Here is a 19225-nt window from a genome sequence, read left to right on the forward strand (position 1 = left end):
TGGGTATCCAATTGAAGAGTTGCACTATGTTGATTCTGATTTTGTGTGAAGCTGACCGTATAATAATTTCCCATGTGGTTTAAAATTCTGAATCCAAAACTGAGAAACTATTTAGAAGCATAATTATTTTCAGTGAATTCGAAATTACCCTTAGAAGTGAAGGCCATGGGAAGAATATGTAACCTGAGTTCCGATTTAGTCCTTAAGATCCAGTCCTCAGATCCAGCTCTCAGTCATCTTCATTCTTTAGGAAAGACTAGACTTTGCTATTTAGCAACCAATCCAGGAACTAGATTTCAGCACACTAACCACATCTTCCTTCTCTGTATCATATTTGTATGCTTTGGGTCCCGAAAAGAAGTAAATGTAGCCTAAAAGAGACAAAGATGAAATTATGGTCACTGAAAAGGGCTTGAAAATTTATAAATGGGATGGCCTTGCAGTTGTAACTTTCTTGAGGGGGCACCAAAGAGAAACAGAAAATGTGCCAGGGGCAGTTGGCTAACCCTCAGCACAGCTCTCTCTGAGCCCAGGAATCCGACACCCTTAACTTGCTAGTCATCTCTCATCATTCTCTCTGCCACGCCAGGGGCGCTCTATGCTTCTCCTCAGGCTGCTCCCATCCGGGAAAACCACCCCCGACTTTTTCTTTCCCGAGTCAAAAATCTAGCTGTTCTTTAAAACCCAGCCAAAGTCCCATCACGAAATCTATACCAACTGATGCCTGAAAACAGGCATCAAAAGATCAAAAGATCTTTTCTTTCTCAGATCACCTCTTGCAATTATTGGGAAGACGACCACAACAATTCAGTACTAAATTATACTTGATTTCTAGTAATTTCATCTGCATTGGATGGAGGGGCATTTCCCAAAGAGAGTAACCATTCCATGAGGGCAGAGACCATATCTGAAGTTGCCTTTGCATTTCTCAACAGTGTCCAGCTCTGTGCTAAACATTCAAGAAGAATGTGTTGACTGACTGATTCAAAGATTCAGTTAAACTTCAACCCAGTTCAATTCAACTTTCACAGCTATGTGTCAAATTTCAGAAGTTGGGTGATAGAATGGGGAAAGGCATTTATTCTCAATGGGAGGGTTGAGAATATGTACATTTTAAAGATGAAAAAGGTAATTTTGACTGGATGGCCTTTATGATGTAACTGGCTAATGGACTGAAGCTACACTTTAAAAATTTTCCATTTGTAAAGAGAGACCCATAATGGCAGACTTTTTATACTTTTTCTGGTGGTTAATCTGGTTAAATTTATAAGGGACTCAGGGCCCCAAAAAATAAGAACCAAGGACTCCCATTCGGAAATCCATTTTCAGTTATGTTAAAGCAAAGCCCAGAAATTGTTACAATTTCTACAAAGAAAGTGTTCCATGGAAACACTCACCATTTAATTCTACGGCTGCATCTATTTGGCCATTGACTCCTGAAAATTCTTCTTCAGTACTCTTTGGATAGTCTTTTTCCATTTTCCTTTTTCTTTCATCGTAACTGTAAGAAATATTATTTCATAAATAATATAAACACGAGGTATTCATTGAATGTAGAGGACATCATGCTAATCGGGTGTATTTAGCCAGGGTTGACTTATGATTTACTTCAGATCTCCTCTGCCTCTCTGTTTGCTGTGTGTCTCTCTCTCTCTCTATTTCTCTCTCTCTCACACTCATTCTGCCATTACTTTCCCAGGTTGCAGAGATTCTGTGGCCACTAGTTTGGGAGTCATTTGCTCTAAACATTTTCTTTAGCAAATTGCCAGATATGTTGGTTAGACTTAGTTATATTGTTTGGAATTATAAGATCATATTTCTATAATAAAAAATTACTGCTTTTCAATGGAAAATCTACACTTATTTTTAGTGCTTTTTTTTACTATTGTAATTTCTCTCTTACCCTCCATGTATGAATTTCCTGGCTCACCAAACAGTTGAAAGCCCTTCACAGAGGCTTTCGTTAACCATTGCCATGGCTTGTCATCAGAAGTGCCAGTAAGGAGCTTTGTGCTCCGTAGAGAAGGGATTGAACAAATGACGCACGATGAATGAATAAATAAAGAAACAAAAGTGTGAATGATCAGTAGATAAAGACAAGAAGTGAGAAAGTCTGGAATAACAGATATTCTGCTTTTAAAACATTCTAATTGTTTCCTAGAAAGATTATACAACTAATCAAAAAGTAGATTAGGTTTATTTTTCTGAATTCACAACTACCATGCAATGATAACTCTGAAGACTGATTAATACATCTCTTTAGTAACTCTAAATTATCCCTTGTAAAGAAATTGTGACTCATATGAACCAGTATGACTTGGATGAGCTCATGTAGGCAGAGCAGGCTCTCTTCCCTTCAAGAAGACTTCATTTAAAGTGTGAGAAAAGTCCCTTCTTCATCAGCATGGAGCTCCCAGTGGGGACATTCCCTAGGTGGACACCCTACTCATTTCCCACCAGAAGGTCAAACTGTTTCTCCCGGTGCCTGGGCCACTGGGAGTTTCCTGCAGCAGCAGAAAAATACCCGCCTTCTCCTGAAATGTGCCTCTCACATGGCTGTGACTACACAGGCAGGGGACAGTGCTCCTGATACTGAGCGGATCAAACCCCGGGAAGGAAGTATTCAGGTTGAAACTGACTTGTGGTTGAGATGCTTTGCTGGGTGTTGAGGAGAGAAGTGGAAGTTAACTCCTGGAAGTCCAAACTCCCTTTCCAGGACAGTCATTAGAACCTTCCAGCGGGCCGAGGGGAAACCCGAGCTATGTGAGTTATACAAATAAAGATGGAAACCATTGCCACGGTTTGTCATCAGAAATGCCAGTAGGGAGTGGGGACAGGGCATGTCTACGCTATCAGAAGTGCTGCAAGGTGTCAGGACTGTAGTGAGGGAACGAGTGGAGGAAAAGGACAGCTGGGCATATTGCCTCGCTAGGGCTTGGATTTCTCTTGTTTGCTTTGTTCCAGTGTTTGAAATCTAGAGTCCCTGGTTTAAATTGGGAGTGTGGTTGTTTACATATTAACCAGTGCTTACTAGGTTCCCTTCTCTCACTTCCCTGAAACAGTTGAATTGAGGAAACGGATGCTATGACTGGAGGTAATGAGGAGGGTAATTCTAATGCTTAAAATATTTGGGGCGAGGGATGAAACAGGAAGAACAAAGTGACCAAAAGGTGTTGGCATGTCTGTAGACATACAGAGAGTTGTGGTGGGGGATACCAGGTAATGTGACATTTTGAATTCTTTGTTTAATGTCGATCCCTAAGCTCAGGGAAAAACAGTGAAATGCCTTTCATATCCTCCTCCTCTTTCATCTGTCCTGAATAAAGGATTAGGGGGTGAGCTATTATAATTAGAGCTATGCCTTACCTTTGTGTGCATTAAACATTTATGAGGGATTTTAAGAACTTCATCACCATTTACATCATTTTACAGCAAAATGTGTTCTCAGTTCCAAACAAATGACTGGCCAAAGAATATCTGTAGGGAAATCTATTACAAATTGATATCTGCTCATACTGAGACATCTGGAAAGTATGAAAGGAGAGAGTGAAGATCTTTTCTTGAGAATAGAAAAACCATTTAAATAATATGGAATAAGTTTTCAAGAAAATGATGACTATTAATTCAACAAAAAAAAAATAGAAAAATCCAGTAGATTTGAAAAAGTGATTTTTCTTTCTTTTAATGTGTGTGCTTAGTTTGCTAAGGGCAGAGGTGACATCTAAAATCGTATATATCTATCTGTTCAGAAGATAATGGAGTTAATAATGTTATATGTAAATATAATTTCAGCAGAAATTTTGGATAAGCAATATCCAGCTGAGAATTTTAATTTTCAATTACATTTATAAAAACATAGGCAAAAATTTTGGCAAACCTATGAAATCATTTTTCTTTTTTTTATCCCTTCTACTGCTTAGGTATTTAATAGTTCCTCTCCCTTTCTGCCAACTGTGTCTCTGCCCTCTTGCCCCTTACTCTAGAACTGCTTTTCAAAGAGTATCTTTTTAAAGAGTATCAATAAAATCTATGTCAAAGTATCAGTCTGACACATAAATCATGTGGTCCTTGGATGTTGGAGTGGGTAACCATTTCCTTCTCCAGGGGATCTTCCTGACTCAAGGACTGAACCCTGAAATGCAGGTGGATTCTTTACTATCCAGGGCCAGAGCGATTAGGGAAGCTCACATTTTAAGATTAGCTGATAACATATATATTTCATTTGGACCTCTTACATAGACACTGTGTAGATGGCCTTATGCAGTTAACATAGGGTTAAACTACTTCTTATTTTACCAAATAAGAACATTACCATTAACCATCAAAATAATAATTATCACCTATTTTCATCATCATTTCATAAAAAAAGAAACTTTAATACTAAAAAAGGCAGAAAGAACATAACCTCAGAAGAAAAGATGGTTCTTGCCAATAATACTGACCCAGATCACATCCTCCTATGTCTTTATTGTGCTATTTTAATTTTTCTGTGGACTAATGAAAACTTTGTGATGATCTATGCCTTGGTTTTTGGACAGGTGTTTGAGGATTTCACTTCCCTGGTAGCTCAGTTGGTAAGGAATCCACCTGCAATGCAGGAGACCCCAGTTGGATTACTGGGTTGGGAAGATTCCCTGGAGAAAGGATAGGCTACCCACTCCAGTGTTCTTGGGCTTCCCTTGTGGCTCAAGTGGTAAAGAATCTGCCTGCAATGCAGGAGACCTGGGTTTGATCCCTGGGTTGGGAAGATCCCCTGGAGGAGGGAACAGCTACCCACTCCAGTATTCTGGCCTGGAGAATTCCATGGACCGTAAAGGGGTTGCAAAGAGTCAGACATGACTGAGTGACTTTCATTTTCACTTTGAGGGTTTCTGTTATAGAGCAGAGAGCACAGTCGATGGCACATCAGGGTTTGAGTTTTGACTGTTATGTGCTGGCTCTGCGATCAGGAGAAAGTGTTCTGAGCCCTGGTTTCTTTATCTGGAATATAGTGGCCATGAGGATGAGAGAAATCACACACACACACAGACACCACACAGGCACCTATGCACATAGAAACGTGCCTGGCATGTGTAGAAATCAAGGGCTGGCCCAAATTATTTGATGTTTATTTTGGCCCTAAGAGGGCTTCCCTTGTGGCTCAGCCAGTAAAGAATCTGCCTGCAATGTGGGAGACCTGGGTTCGATCCCTGGGTTGGGAAGATCCCCTGGAGAAGGGAAAGGCTATCCACTCCAGTATTCTGGCCTGGAGAATTTCATGGACTGTATAATCCATGGAGTCACAAAGAGTTGGACACGACTAAGTGACTTTCACTTCACTTGGTCCCAGGAGCCATTAACTGGTTGGCTAGTATGAAATTGAGTGAATGTGTGATTTTGTCTGGGATCCTGAGTCATCAAAGAGTTTAGTGTTTACCTAATTTTTTAAACACACTTCATTGGGATAACATTTTGCAGTAGTAGGCAAAGTTGAGAAAAAAAGAAGAAAGGAGGACTTGAAAATATTGGAGGTAGTCCAGAGACCTCAGCAAAAATGAGGTTAGAAGGTCTACTGTTAATAGTATACTGAGGATTTTACTGAGGATTAAAGAAAGTAAAATTATATGACGGGATGAGAATTATGGGCATGGTTATTGACAGTAAATAAATGGATGGTGAAGAGAATGAAAAGTTACTACACATGGTAGATGGAAAGGACTTCTGGATCTGGACTCAGAGAGCATAAAATGTAGCCTTGGATGGACTACTTTTAACTGTGTGGCCTTGACTTAATCACTTGATCTCTTAGATGCAGTGTTTTTAACTGTGAAATGAAGATAACAATATTTACTTCTCAAGATGGTTGAGGAGGCAGATGGGAAAATGAGAGGAAAAAAAAAAGAAAATAGTTTGAGTTCTAACACATAGTAAGCCATCAATATTTGAATACTAAGGAAGTATTTGTTGTAAATATACTGTGTACTGTGTATGTGCTAAGTTGCCTCAGTTGTGTCCACCTCTGTGCGACCCTATAGACTGTAGCCCGCCAGGCTCCTCTGTCCATGGGATTCTCCAGGCAAGAATACTGGAGTGGGCTGCTGTTTCCTCCTCCAGGGAATCTTCGCAATCCAGGGATTGATTCCACGTCTTTTACATCTGCCTGCTTTGGCAGGTGGATTCTTTATCACTAGCACCACCAGTATACTAGATACCTGGTGAAAGCATTGCACACATTTTCTCACCACTAAGGTCTTGTTTGTGAAACCCAAATACCAGCTAAAAACGACTGACCAGTAACTATGTTTATTTCCTTTGAGAGTATTTGTTTCATCATTTAACACTGATCAATGAGTATAGAAATTAAACGAATCATTACTGACACTTAAACTTTACTAGCAATATTGTTTAACTGCAATATTGTAGGGCTGTAGATATCTGATATGCTTTTTCATATATATTATCTTACTCTCCACGTTTGTAATCTAAGGATTTAGGGAGTATTTTGGTAAAGTACCTGCAAATTGTTTAACTTTTGACCGAGAACTTAGATTTGTTAGAAATTTCTAGCGTTTTCATTGTGATGATTTCTAACTTGTGTCAATGCAAAATTTAACAGCATTCTGTCTTCTTTGAACTACTGAATCGGGAGTTCAGTATGTAAACAATGCTTAAAGAAAATGTGAGAAAGGATGGCAGACGCAGGAATTTACTGTTAAGTATGTAAGATACTGTCTTCCCAGGTGGGGCTAATGGTAAAGAACTCACCTAACAATGCAGGAGACATAAGAGACTTGGGTTCCATCCCTGGATTGGGAAGATCCCCTGGAGGAGGGCATGGCAACCCAGTCCAGTATTCTTGCCTGGAGAATTTCACAGACAGAGGACCCTGGCGAGCTACAGTCCATAGTGTTGCAAAGAGTTGGACATGACTGAAGCAACTTAGCATGCACACATGTATTTATGGTACATGTTTCAGGAAGTTTCTTCAAGGAGACCTTTCTAGTGAAATCTAGTGGAATTTCTAGTGGAATCCCCTTTGAAGTTAAGCCACTTCTAGCCAGGAATCACATGGTTCTCATGGAGGAAGGGATCTTTGTGGTCTAAACTAGAGAGGGGAGGTGGGGTAAATGGTCAGGAATGAAGAGAAAGAAGAGTAAGAACCGGCTATGCACCATCCTAGATGACGTGCATCCCCATGAGGAAAGTGGCTATGAGAAAATTCTGGAACAAAGAATTAGTAATAATGTTGAAAAGTACTGATGATCTCAATTACTACCTGATTGATGAAATGCAAATTTATATCCAGCCTGAATTCTCTAAATTCAAGACCTGTATGTCCAACTCCCTTCCAGACATTTCCATTCTTTGATCTTACCAGCATGTCAAACTACATAAGTACAAACTGGAATTTCTGTTCATTCTTTTAATTTTGCTTTACTTCTTAATTTTATTCTTTCCCTATTGAATGGCCTTAGCATCCTTGTCAAAAAGCAACTGAAAATGATACATGGACTATCAATTTTATTCCATTTGTCTATATGTCTGTTTTCATTATTAGTATCACATTGTCTTGATTAATGATGCTTTCTGATAAATTTTGAGATTAGGAAGTCTGAATTATCCAGCTTTGTCTCTCTTTTTCAAAGTATTTGGCTATTCTGAGTTTTTTGATTTTCCAAATAGATTTTAAGATCAGCTTCTCAATTTCCAAGAAGAAACCAGTGGTATTCTGGTAGGGACTGTGTGGAGTCTATAGATCTGTTGGGGGAGCACTGCCATTAGGGCTCTGAGCCATGAACATAAGATATCTTTTCATTTAGATCTTGTTTAATTTCTTCTGACAGTGTTTTGCAGTTTTCAGATTACAAGTTTCCCATTTATTCTGTTAAAATTTATTCCTAAGTGTATTTTTCTTCTTGATGCTATGGAATTGCTTTCTTAATTCATTTTTGCATTGTTCATTGAAGTATCTAGAAATACATTAGATTTTTTCATATTGAACGTATCTACAAATTTGTGGACTCATTTATTAGTTCTAACAGGTTTTTTTCTTTTGAGATTCCTTAGGCTTTTCTATGTAAAAGATTATATGACATACAAATACAAATAGTTTTATTTTCTTTCCCATCTTCTGTTATCATTCTTTTTTAAATATCATTCATTCTTGCTTAATTGCCCTGACTAGAGCCTCCAGTAAAATGTCGAATAGAAGTGGTAAGAATAAAAATTTTTGTCTTGTTCCTGATTTTAGAGGGAAAGCATCTGATCTTTCAACACTGAGAATGATATCAGCTGTGGGTATTCATAGATGCCTTCTATCAGAGTGAAAAAGTTTCTATTCCTTGTTTGTTGAATGTTTTTTTTATAATGCAACAGTGTGTGATTTTGTCAAATGCTTTTTCTACGTCTATTGAGGTGATCTTATGGTTTTTAATTTTTAACTCTACTGATATAGTGTATTATATTAATTGATATAATTAATCAATTATAGATGTTATTATAGATGAACAGATGTTAAACCAATCTTGCATTCTTGGGGAAAAATTCCCAGCTGGTCATGGTGTATAATTCTTTTTTATATGTTTCTGGATTTGGTTTGGTAGTATTTTTGGAGGATTTTTGCATCCATATTCATAATAGATATTGGTCTGAAGTTTTATTCTATAATGCCTTCATCTGGTTTTCATATAAGGGCAATAATGTCCTCATACAATGAGTTGGGAAGTATTACTTTCTCTTCTACTTTCTGGAGGAGTTTGTTAAAAATTGGCAATAATTCTTTAAATGTTTTGATAGGATACACCAGGAAACATGTAGGCCTGGGTTTTTCTTTGTGGATAATTTTTATACTATGAATTAAACCTCCTCATTTGTTATAGGTCTATTCAGAATGTCTATTTCTTAGTGACTCACTTTTTTTTTTTTTATCACTTTGTATTTTTCTAGGAATTTGTCTATTTCATCTAAACTTCCTAATTTGTTGGCACACAATTGTTCATTCTTTTATAGTCTATTTTATTTCTGTAAGGTTGTGTTCACTCTTTCATTTCTGATTTTAGTAATTTTGGTTTTCTTTTTTGTACAAGGTTAATTTAGTGAGAAGTTTATAATTTTTTTTACCTTTTCAAAGAAACACATTTAGCTTTGCTGATTTTCTCAAATTGTTTATTCTCTACTTCATTTTCACTGTTATCTTTATTATTTCCTTTTTCTTGCTTGTTAGAATTAATTTGCTCTTTTTTCCAGTGTCTTAAGTGGAAAGGTTATTGATTTGAATTTTTTCTTTTTTTTTATATGGATATTTACAGCTAGAAGTTTCCCTTTGAGCACTGCTTTAACTGCATCAACATAGGTTGTGCTTTAATATTCATTCATCTTAAAGTCTTTTCTAATTTCTCTTGTGGTATCTTCTTCTTCCCATTGGTTGTTGAAGAGCGTGATATATCATTTCTATTTATTCATAAATTTTCCAGTTTTCTTCCAGGTATTTGTTTCTACTCAATTCTATTGTAATCAGAAGAGATATTTTGTATGATTTCAATGATTTTAAATTTATTGAGGCTTCTCTTCTGGCCTAACTTTTTATCTATCCGGGACAATGTTCCACATGTACTTAGGTAGAATCTGTAGTCTTCTTTGACTGAATGAAGTGTTCCATAGATACCTATTAGGTCTAGGTGGCTTCTTATAGTGCTGTTCAAATCTTCCTTTCCTAATTGATCTTGTTTTCCAGTTGTTCTGTCCATTATTGAAAGTGAAGAATTGAAGTCTCCAACTATGATCATTTCACATGTTGTTTTCTCTCTTCATTTTTGTCAGTTTCTTTGCTTCATGCATTTTGAGGCCCTACTATTAGGTTCTTATATTTTTGGTACAGTAATCTGTCTTTCACTATAAATTGTCCCTGTCTATTCCTAGTAATACCTTTATTTTAAAAGTATTTTTTTGATACTTCTTGTTGCCTGATATCATAGCTACCCTGGCTTTCTTATGGCCATGGTTAGCATGATATATATATATATATATATATTTTTGTTTGTTTGTTTGTTTTTGTTTTTTTCCCTATCCTTTTAACTTTCAGTCCAGTTGTATCTTTGAGTACACAGTGGCATCTTGCTTTTTAATCCAGTATGACAGCCTTTGTAATTTGATTAAATTGCTTAATCTATTCACATTTAATATTACTAATATAACTGGATTTATATACTTCTGTTTTCTACATACCCCACATCTTTTTTAGTTCTTTTCCCCTCCTTATGCTTTCTTTTGCATTAGTTACAAATTTCTAATGCACCATTTAAATTTCTTTTGTTATTTTTTCACTTCACTTAATAGAGTTATTTTCTTAGTAGTTGCTATAAAGCATACCATATACATATTTTAACTTACCATGCTCTGCTTTTTTCAGAAAGAAACAAATCTTTCTATATGTTATAGGCCCAACAATATAATTATACATATATATATATATGATTTTATACAGTTAATTTAAAAATTAGAGCAAACATACATTTATACTACCTATTATAATTTCATAATTGCACTTACTGGTGTTCTTTTTTTTAATGTGTTTTCAAATTTTCAAATTACTGTTTGGGTTTACTTGCTTGAAGAATTTTCTTTACTACTTTTTGTAAGGAAGATGATAGTGATAAATTCTCTGTTTTTGTTTATTTGGGAATGTCTTCATTTTGCCTTCATCTTTTAAAAATAGCTTTGCAGAATATAGGATTCTTGGTTGAGCGTTTTTTCCTTAAGCACTCTGAAGATGTTTCCTACTACTTTCTGGCTTAACTGGTTTGACTGCTTTTCAGTCTTGTTCCCGCTCTAATACAGCTACACTGCTTCCAGAGTGATTTAACAAAAACCTTAATGACTTACTTCCCTGTTTAAGACCTTTACAGATATCCCTATTTTCTCTAGCACTGATCTCCTAGAATGGCACAGGCCCTTCCTGATCTCCACCCTTGGGCCACATCTCTCATCCCAGCCCATGTTCTGATCATACTGAACTATTTGAGGTTTTCCTCCTATACACAGTCTGTTTTCATGCATCGGTGCCTTTGCTTCAACTGCTCTCTCTGCCTGGAAGATACCCTGCCCATCCTGTCTGGGAAACTCCTACTCAACTCTCAAAATGAAGCTCAGTCATTGCTTCCTCTAAAAACTCTTTCTTGACAATTTTGCTAGAATTGGCCATTTCCTTTTAGTTTTGCTCCACTGAACCCCGTGCAGTCTTCCATGAGGCCACTTGTGGCATCTGGGTTGCTTTTAATTAGTTATCTATACATTTACTTTCAACTGTACGACTTGCTGAGGGCATTGATAACACCCAATATGAATTGAGTCCTTACTATACAACAGGAATTTCACATTTTTCTCATTGATTTCCACAACTCAATGAAGTAGATACTATTTCTGCATCCAAAAATGATCCAGCAGAAAGATGACCCAACATGCCAGAGCTGAGATGAACACTGTCTTATTCCTGTCTACACTCTTAAACAGCAAACTTTGTGCCTTGTCATGAGTGTCAAGGTCTTAGTACACAGCTTGACATGTAATCATGACCAATACGGGCATGAATGCAGTAGTTTGGTAATGCATTAAAAAAAAAAGATTAAAAAACAAGATTTTGAAATCTACCCATCTTTCTTATTTTTGTTACTATTATTTATTTCCCTATTTTAATTAACTATAAAATTTTTAAATAAACAGATCCAGTTTCAGCATTCTTGAGGGATCCAGGAAGGAAAGAATCTGGAAGACTGTATCCTACTTTGTGCTTCCCTGATAGCTCAGTTGATAAAGAATCCACCTGCAATGCAGGAGACCCTGGTTGGATTCCTGGGTCAGGAAGATCCTCTGGAGAAGGGACAGGCTACACATGCCAGTATTCTTGGGGTTCCCTTGTGGCTCAGCTGGTAAAGAATCTGCCTGGGTTCGATTCCTGGGTTGGGAAGATTCCCTGGAGAAGGGAAAGGCTACCCACTCCAGTATTCTGGCCTAGAGAATTCCATGGACTGTATAGTCCAAGGGGTCGCAAAGAGTCATACATGACTGAATGTCAATCATGCCTCTAGTCTACCTGTTAGAAAGAATGATTTAGGAGTGGAAAAGGGCTTGTACCTAAACATTTGTAAGTCATTTTACACAAATTTTAGAAACCACTGACAGAAGCAGAAGATATTAAGAGGTGGCAAGAACACACAGAAGAACTGTACAAAAAAGTTCTTCATGACCCAGATAATCATGATGGTGTGATCACTCACACTTACCAAGAGTCAGACCTCCTGGAATGTGAAGTCAAGTGGGCCTTAGGAAGCATCACTATGAACAAAGCTAGTGGAGGTGATGGAATTACAGTTGAGCTATTTCAAGTCCTAAAAGATGATGCTGAGAAAGTGCTGCACTCAATATGCCAGCAAATTTGGAAAACTCAGCAGTGGCCACAGGACTAGAAAAGGTCAGTTTTCATTCCAATCCCAAAGAAAGGCAATGCCAAAGAATGCTCAAACTACTGCACAATTGTACTCATCTCACACGCTAGTAAAGTAATGCTCAAAATTCTCCAAGCCAGGCTTCAGCAGTACGTGAAATGTGAACTTCCAGATGTTCAAGCTGGTTTTAGAAAAGGCAGAGAAACCAGAGATCAAATTGCCAACATCTGCTGGATCATCGAAAAAGCAAGAGAGTTCCAGAAAAACATCTATTTCTGCTTTATTCACTATGCCAAAGCCTTTGACTGTGTGGATCACAATAGACTGTGGAAAATTCTGAAGGAGATGGGAACACCAGACCACCTGACCTGCCTGTTGAGAAACCTGTATGCAGGTGAGGAAGCAACAGTTAGAAGTGGACATGGAACAACAGACTGGTTCCAAATAGGAAAAGGAGTACGTCAAGGCTGTATATTGTCACCCTGCTTATTTAACTTATATGCAGAGTACATCATGAGAAACGCTGGGCTGGAGGAAGCACAAGCTGGAATCAAGATTGCTGGGAGAAACATCAATAACCTCAGATATGCAGATGACACCACCCTTATGGCAGAAAGTGAAGAGGAACTAAAAAGCCTCTTGATGAAAGTGAAAGAGGAGAGTGAAAAAGTTGGCTTAAAGCTCAACATTCAGAAAACGAAGATCATGGCATCCGGTCCCATCACTTCATGGGAAATAGATGGGGAAACAGTGGAAACAGTGTCAGACTTTATTTTGGGGGGGCTTCAAAAGCACTGCAGGTGATGACTGCAGCCATGAAATTAAAAGACGCTTACTCCTTGGAAGGAAAGTTATGACCAACCTAGATAGCATATTCAAAAGCAGAGACATTATTTTGTCAACAAACGTCCATCTAGTCAAGGCTATGGTTTTTCCAGTAGTCATGTATGGATGTGAGAGTTGTAATATAAAGAAAGCTGAGCACCAAAGAATTGATACTTTTGAACTGTGGTGTTGGAGAAGACTCTTGAGAGTCCCTTGGACTGTAAGGAGATCCAACCAGTCCATCCTAAAGGAGATCAGTCCTGGGTGTTCATTGGAAGGAAGGACTGATGTTGAAGCTGAAACTCCAATACTTTGGCCACCTGATGGGAAGAGCTGACTCATTTGAAAAGACGGTGATGCTTGGAAAGATTGAGGGCAGGAAGAGAAGGGGACGACAGAGGATGAGATGGCTGGATGGCATCATTGACTCAATGGACATGGGTTTGGTAAACTCCGGGAGTTGGTGATGGACAGGGAGGCCTGGCGTGCTGCGGTTTATGGGGTCACATAGAATTGGACACGACTGAGTGACTGAACTGAACTGACCATCTCAGAGCACGGTGGAGTTGATGGCAACCCCCTTCTCCCAGAGTCCTCAGGAGCTCCTTGGTGTAATCACTGCTCTGGTGCTAGTAAGCAAGGGAGAATACTTACAGGGAGAAGTTATCCAGAGGCGGTAGAAGTAATGTAAAGAAAGAGACTGAATGGATAATTGAGGCTGTCTAGAAATAGAAATGGAGAAGGCAATGGCAACCCACTCCAGTACTCTTGCTTGGAAAATCCCAGGGACGGGGGAGCCAGGTGGACTGCTGTCTATGTGATTGCACAGAGTCAGACACAGCTGAAGCGACTTAGCAGCAGCAGCAGTAGCAGCAGAAATAGGAAAGGAAGGAATAAAAGCAAACAGACGAATGGGGAAGTAGCCCTTGTTAGTAAAGTTTACACGATGTGTCATTTGGTGGGGCAGCATGTGCTGGCATCAGCCTGGCAGAGCCCCATTTAGGTTTCACTTTGTAGTTCTATGGTCTGTTCCTCTGTAAATTACTATTACACTGATATGTGGGTTCTCACTCTTAGGTGGTGGTGGTGGTTTAGTCACTAAGTTGTGTCCCACTCTCGCAACTTCAAGATTTGTAGCCCACAAGGCTCCTCTGCCCATGGGATTCTCCAGGCGAGAATACTAGAATGGGTTGCCATTTCCTTCTCCAGAGGATCTTCCCAACCCAGGGACTGAACCCCAGTCTTCTACACTGCAAGCAGTCTCCTGCATTACAGGTATTCTCATGCATTTCAGGCAGATTCTTTACCCTTAGCCACCAGTGAAGTCCCCTTACTCTTAGAGCCTGAATCAACTTGGCCCAACCCAACACTCAGTCCTCAGTGCAGGAAGCCATTCAGTAGTTTTTTAATGGCACTTCATTCACTAAAACGGGTCCCAGCCCTAGGGGTTCATGGAGAATTTCCCTGACAACAAGCATATCTAGAGCCTTTTCTTCCATTAGCACAGTATTTGTACCACAGACTGAACTAGTACGAGGACCAAAGAAGAACCTGAGGGGCGACCATGGAGAGTAAACCCTAACACACTGTCCAGGGGTATCAGTATAGTAAAATTATTGGTGTGTAACTTGAGGCTTTGGTATTTTTAGTGCTTTACCTATAGAACTTCATTGCCCCCTTTCTCTTTCTTTCCAGTCCAACTTCTTCCTATTTAGCATAGGATGTAATGACTGAGGCACAACTGGCCATCTGGAATCCTGTGGCAATCATAAGAGTGGAAGCTACCTGTTAATACTTGGGCAAAATGTCAGAAGGAACTTGGGACCCTAATGGCCATGGACCCATCTTACCAGCTCTAAATCCATAAAACTTGAAACATCTCACATATATGAGAAAAAAAAAACCTTGTGGTGTTTAAGCCACAGTTATTACTGGGTCTCTCTTTCTAGCAGCTGAACATAATTTCTATCTGATATAGGGCTTTATAGACTGTAAGATGTCATACACATGAGGCCCTATTGAGGAAAATGTGTCCAACACAGGGGGCAGTTATTAATAAAAATCATACATTAGCTTTTCCTGAACTTCTGAGCTGGAGGTCAAGGTTATTTGTCATATTCTTTATTGTGAAAAACAGTGTGTGTGTTAGAGAGTGTAAAATAGAAGACTCTTATTGCTGAAAGTACTGTATCTGCCTTGCCAGAAGCAGAGATTTCAGTGCAATGTCAAGGCATTTGAGTGTTTAAAAACAAAATTCCCTTTGATGAACTCTTTGACTGGATTGCTATTTATAAGAATATTTAGGTTTAAGCAATCACTTGTTAATTATCACAACATTTAAAAAAATTATTTGTTAATTACCATATAAGCTCAAACAGCAGATGGCAAGAGTGAACATCAACATTTTAGGAATCAGTGAACTAAAATGGACTGGAATGGGTGAATTTAATTCAGGTGACCGTTATATCTACTGTGGGCAAGACCCTTAGAAGAAATGTAGTAGCCCTCATAGTCAACAAAAGAATCTGAAATGCAGTGCTTGGATGCAATCTCAAAAACGACAGAATGATCTCTGTGTGTTTCCAAGACAAACCATTCAATATCACAGTAATCCAAGTCTATGCCCCAACCACTAATATTGAAGAAGCTGAAGTTGAATGGTTTTATGAAGACCTTCTAGAACTGAAAAAAGATGTCCTTTTCATCACAGGGGACTGGAATGCAAAAGTATCAAGTCAAGAGATACCTGGGGTAACAGGCAAGTTTGGCCTTCCAGTCTAAAATGAAGCACGGCAAAAGCTAACAGAGTTCTGCCAAGAGAACACACTGGCCATAGCAAACACCCTTTCCAACAACACAAGAGACGACTCTACACAAGGAGATCACCAGATGGTCAATACCAAAATCAGATTGATTATATTCTTTGCAGCTGAAGATGGAGAACCTCTACAGAGTCAGCAAAAACAGGACCGGGAGCTGACTGTGGTTCAGATCATGAACTCCTTATTGCCAAATTCAGACTGAAATTGAAGAAAGAAGGGAAAACCATTAGACCATTCAGGTATGACCTAAATCAAATCACTTACAGTTATACAGTGGAAATGACAAATAGATTCAAGGGATTAGATCTGATAGACAGAGTGCTTGAAGGATGATGGATGGAGGTTCGTTGCATTGTACAGGAGGCAGTGATCAAGGCCAACCCCAAGAAAAAGAAATGCAGAAAGGCAAAATGGTTGTCTGAGGAGGCCTTACAAATAGCTGAGAAAAGGAGCTGAAGGCAAAGGAGAAAAGGAAAGATATATCCATCTGAATGGAGTTCCAAAGAATAGCAAGGAGAGATAAGAAAGCCTTCCTCAGTGATCATTGCAAAGAAATAGAGGAACACAATAGAATGGGAAAGACTAGAGATCTATTCAGGAAGATTAGAGATACTAAGGGAATATTTCAGGCAAAGATGGGCACACAAAAAAGGACAGAAACCATATGTACCTAATAGAAGCAGAAGATATTAAGAGGTGGCAAGAATACACAGAAGAACTGTACAAAAAAGATCTTAATGACCCAGATAACCATGATGGTGTGATTACTCACCTAGGGCCAGACATCCTGGAATGTGAAGTCAAGTGGGCCTTAGGAAGCAGCACTACTAACAAAGCTAGTGGAGGTGATGGAATTCCAAATGAGCTATTTCATATCCTAAAAGATGATGCTGTTAAAGTGCTGCACTCAATATGCCAGCAAATTTGGAAATTTCCAGGAGTGGAAAAAGTCAGTTTTCATTCCAATCCCAAAGAAAGACAATGCCAAAAATATTCAAACTACCACACAATTGCACTCATCTCACAGGCTAGCAAAATAATACTCAAAATTCTCCAAGCCAGGCTTCAATAGTACATGAACCAAGAATTTCCAGATATTCAAGCTGGATTTAGAAAAGGCAGAGGAATCAGAGATCAAATTGCCAACATCTGTTGGATCATCAAAAAAGCAAGAGACTTCCAGAAAAACATCTACTTCTGCTTCATTGACTATACTAAAGCCTTTGATGGTGTGGGTCACAATAATCTGTGGAAAATTCTGAAGGAGATAGGAATACCAGACCACCTGACCTGTCTCCTGAGAAACCAGTATGCAGGTCAAGAAGCAGTAGTTAGAACCGGACATGGAAAAACAGACTGGTTCCAAATTGAGAAGGGCGTATGTCAAAGCTGCATATTGTCGCCCTGCTTATTGAACTTATATGCAGAGTACATCATGAGAGACTCTGGGCTGGAGGAAACACAAGCTGGAATCAAGATTGCTGGGAGAAATATCAATAACCTCAGATATGCAGATGACACCACTCTTATGGCAGAAAGTGAAGAGGAACTAAAAAGCCTCTTGATGAAAGTGAAAGAAGAGAGTGAAAAAGCTGGCTTAAAGCTCAGCGTTCAAAAAACGAAGATCATGGAATCTGGTCCCATCACTTCATGGGAAATAGATGGGGAAACAGTGGAAATAGTGTCAGACTTTATTTTTTAGGCTCCAAAATCACTGCAGATGGTGATTGCAGCCATGAAATTAAAAGATGCTTACTCCCTTGAAGGAAAGTGTAAGCTTTTTGATTCTCCCTTAACGTTCAAAAAGTCAAGGAATGCTAAAGTGAGAACTGTGACTGGAGAAGGTGTAGCAGCAGAGCTTGGCAAAGTTGTACCAAGTTCTTCAACGTGAGCCAGTTAAGGTAGTGAGATGAGGCCAGAGAGACGAGGTGTGAGCCTGTGCACAGTGATCGAATCTGCTCATAGTAGTAAGACAGGCCTGGAAATTACACACGATCTTTGGATAAGAAGAATTTTCATGTTCCAGGTTAAAGAACATAAGGCCTTTTCCTTTCAGCAAAAATTTCCTTCAAAGAGCCCCACTGTCGTCACCACATTCATTTTGTACAAAATCACAGAGCATTCTGGAATGCAGTGATATTCATGTATCAATAAGATATACTCACATAAGAGGGAATCAGTTCTTCTTTCAAGGCATTCCCAGTGGGATGTATTGGGAATGGTAACTCCACTCTTTTGGGCCACTGGGCATCCAGTTAATGAGTGCTTTGAAAGACTAGGATGTTTCATGTGTTAGACACCAAACAATGGGATTATTGAATGAATGTTTCATCCATTATTATTCATCCATTATTTGGATGGTTCTGTATCTTGAAGACAGTGTCAACCATCAGCAAATGACACTCTAGTGACTGGGAAGAGTCAACGGGCCTTTTGTAAAGTTGCCTTGCATTCTTTTTAGCAAAAGGATTTTCCTTCTCATTGAATACAGCTGGACAATCACAAAGAGAAAAGCCATACCTGTAGTATTCATCTCCCACAAAGAAAAGGGTCTTCTGTGCATCCTTGAGATAGACTGCGGCATCTATTCGCTGCACATATCTTGGGAACCCAAAGTCATAAATAGTCCGAGGAGGACCTTGCATTTGGAATCCTCTTGTTATCCAATAGTGAGGTCCTGGAACCAGAAATTAAAGCTTACAAAAACTCTGTACTATTTAGTGGTGCCCTTCACTCATTAGGATTTCTAGGCAGGATTACCAGTGGGGCTAGTTTATGGGATATTTGCCATGGATAAAACCCAGGAGGAGATACAAGTCTCTATTCAGTTCAGTAAAAGACTTAAAACTTGCCCTGGAGGCAGAAATCCCTAGTCATGCCTTATGAAGGCAATAATACTGATACAACTGTGTCTCAAATGCAACACATTCATTTTTTTTCAAGATACTTTTCATCTGTATAATCTCATTTCAGTCTTAGATATGTGTGAGAGAGAAGGGGCAAGTGAAGCACAAATGCTGGTTCTTGCTTAAACTGGCACTAATCTTCTATTCTCAGCCCTCGGCATCAAGAAAATACAATCTAAACTGATAGTTAACGTTTGCTGGACAATTTCCATTGGCTAGCCACGGTCACATCTTCAAGGTTGTTATTACTGTG

The 19225-nt window shown here is 38.8% G+C and overlaps 1 protein-coding gene across 1 annotated transcript in view; it reads right to left on the bottom strand.

Annotated features, from left to right (window-relative positions):
* Window positions 1-270: 270 nt before the first annotated feature.
* MMP20 (matrix metallopeptidase 20) overlaps window positions 271-19225 on the bottom strand; it is a 57621-nt gene continuing 38666 nt past the window's right edge. The window contains exons 8-10 of the mRNA XM_010834083.1: window positions 18587-18743; window positions 1398-1501; window positions 271-371 (exon numbers count right to left, since the gene is read on the bottom strand). Coding sequence (XP_010832385.1) covers window positions 271-371; window positions 1398-1501; window positions 18587-18743 — 362 coding nt within the window. The remainder of the gene's footprint in view (window positions 372-1397; window positions 1502-18586; window positions 18744-19225) is intronic.

Source organism: Bison bison, unplaced genomic scaffold (genome assembly GCF_000754665.1).
Source record: "Bison bison bison isolate TAMUID 2011002044 unplaced genomic scaffold, Bison_UMD1.0 scf7180017864010, whole genome shotgun sequence".
NCBI classification, from domain to species: Eukaryota; Metazoa; Chordata; class Mammalia; order Artiodactyla; family Bovidae; genus Bison; species Bison bison.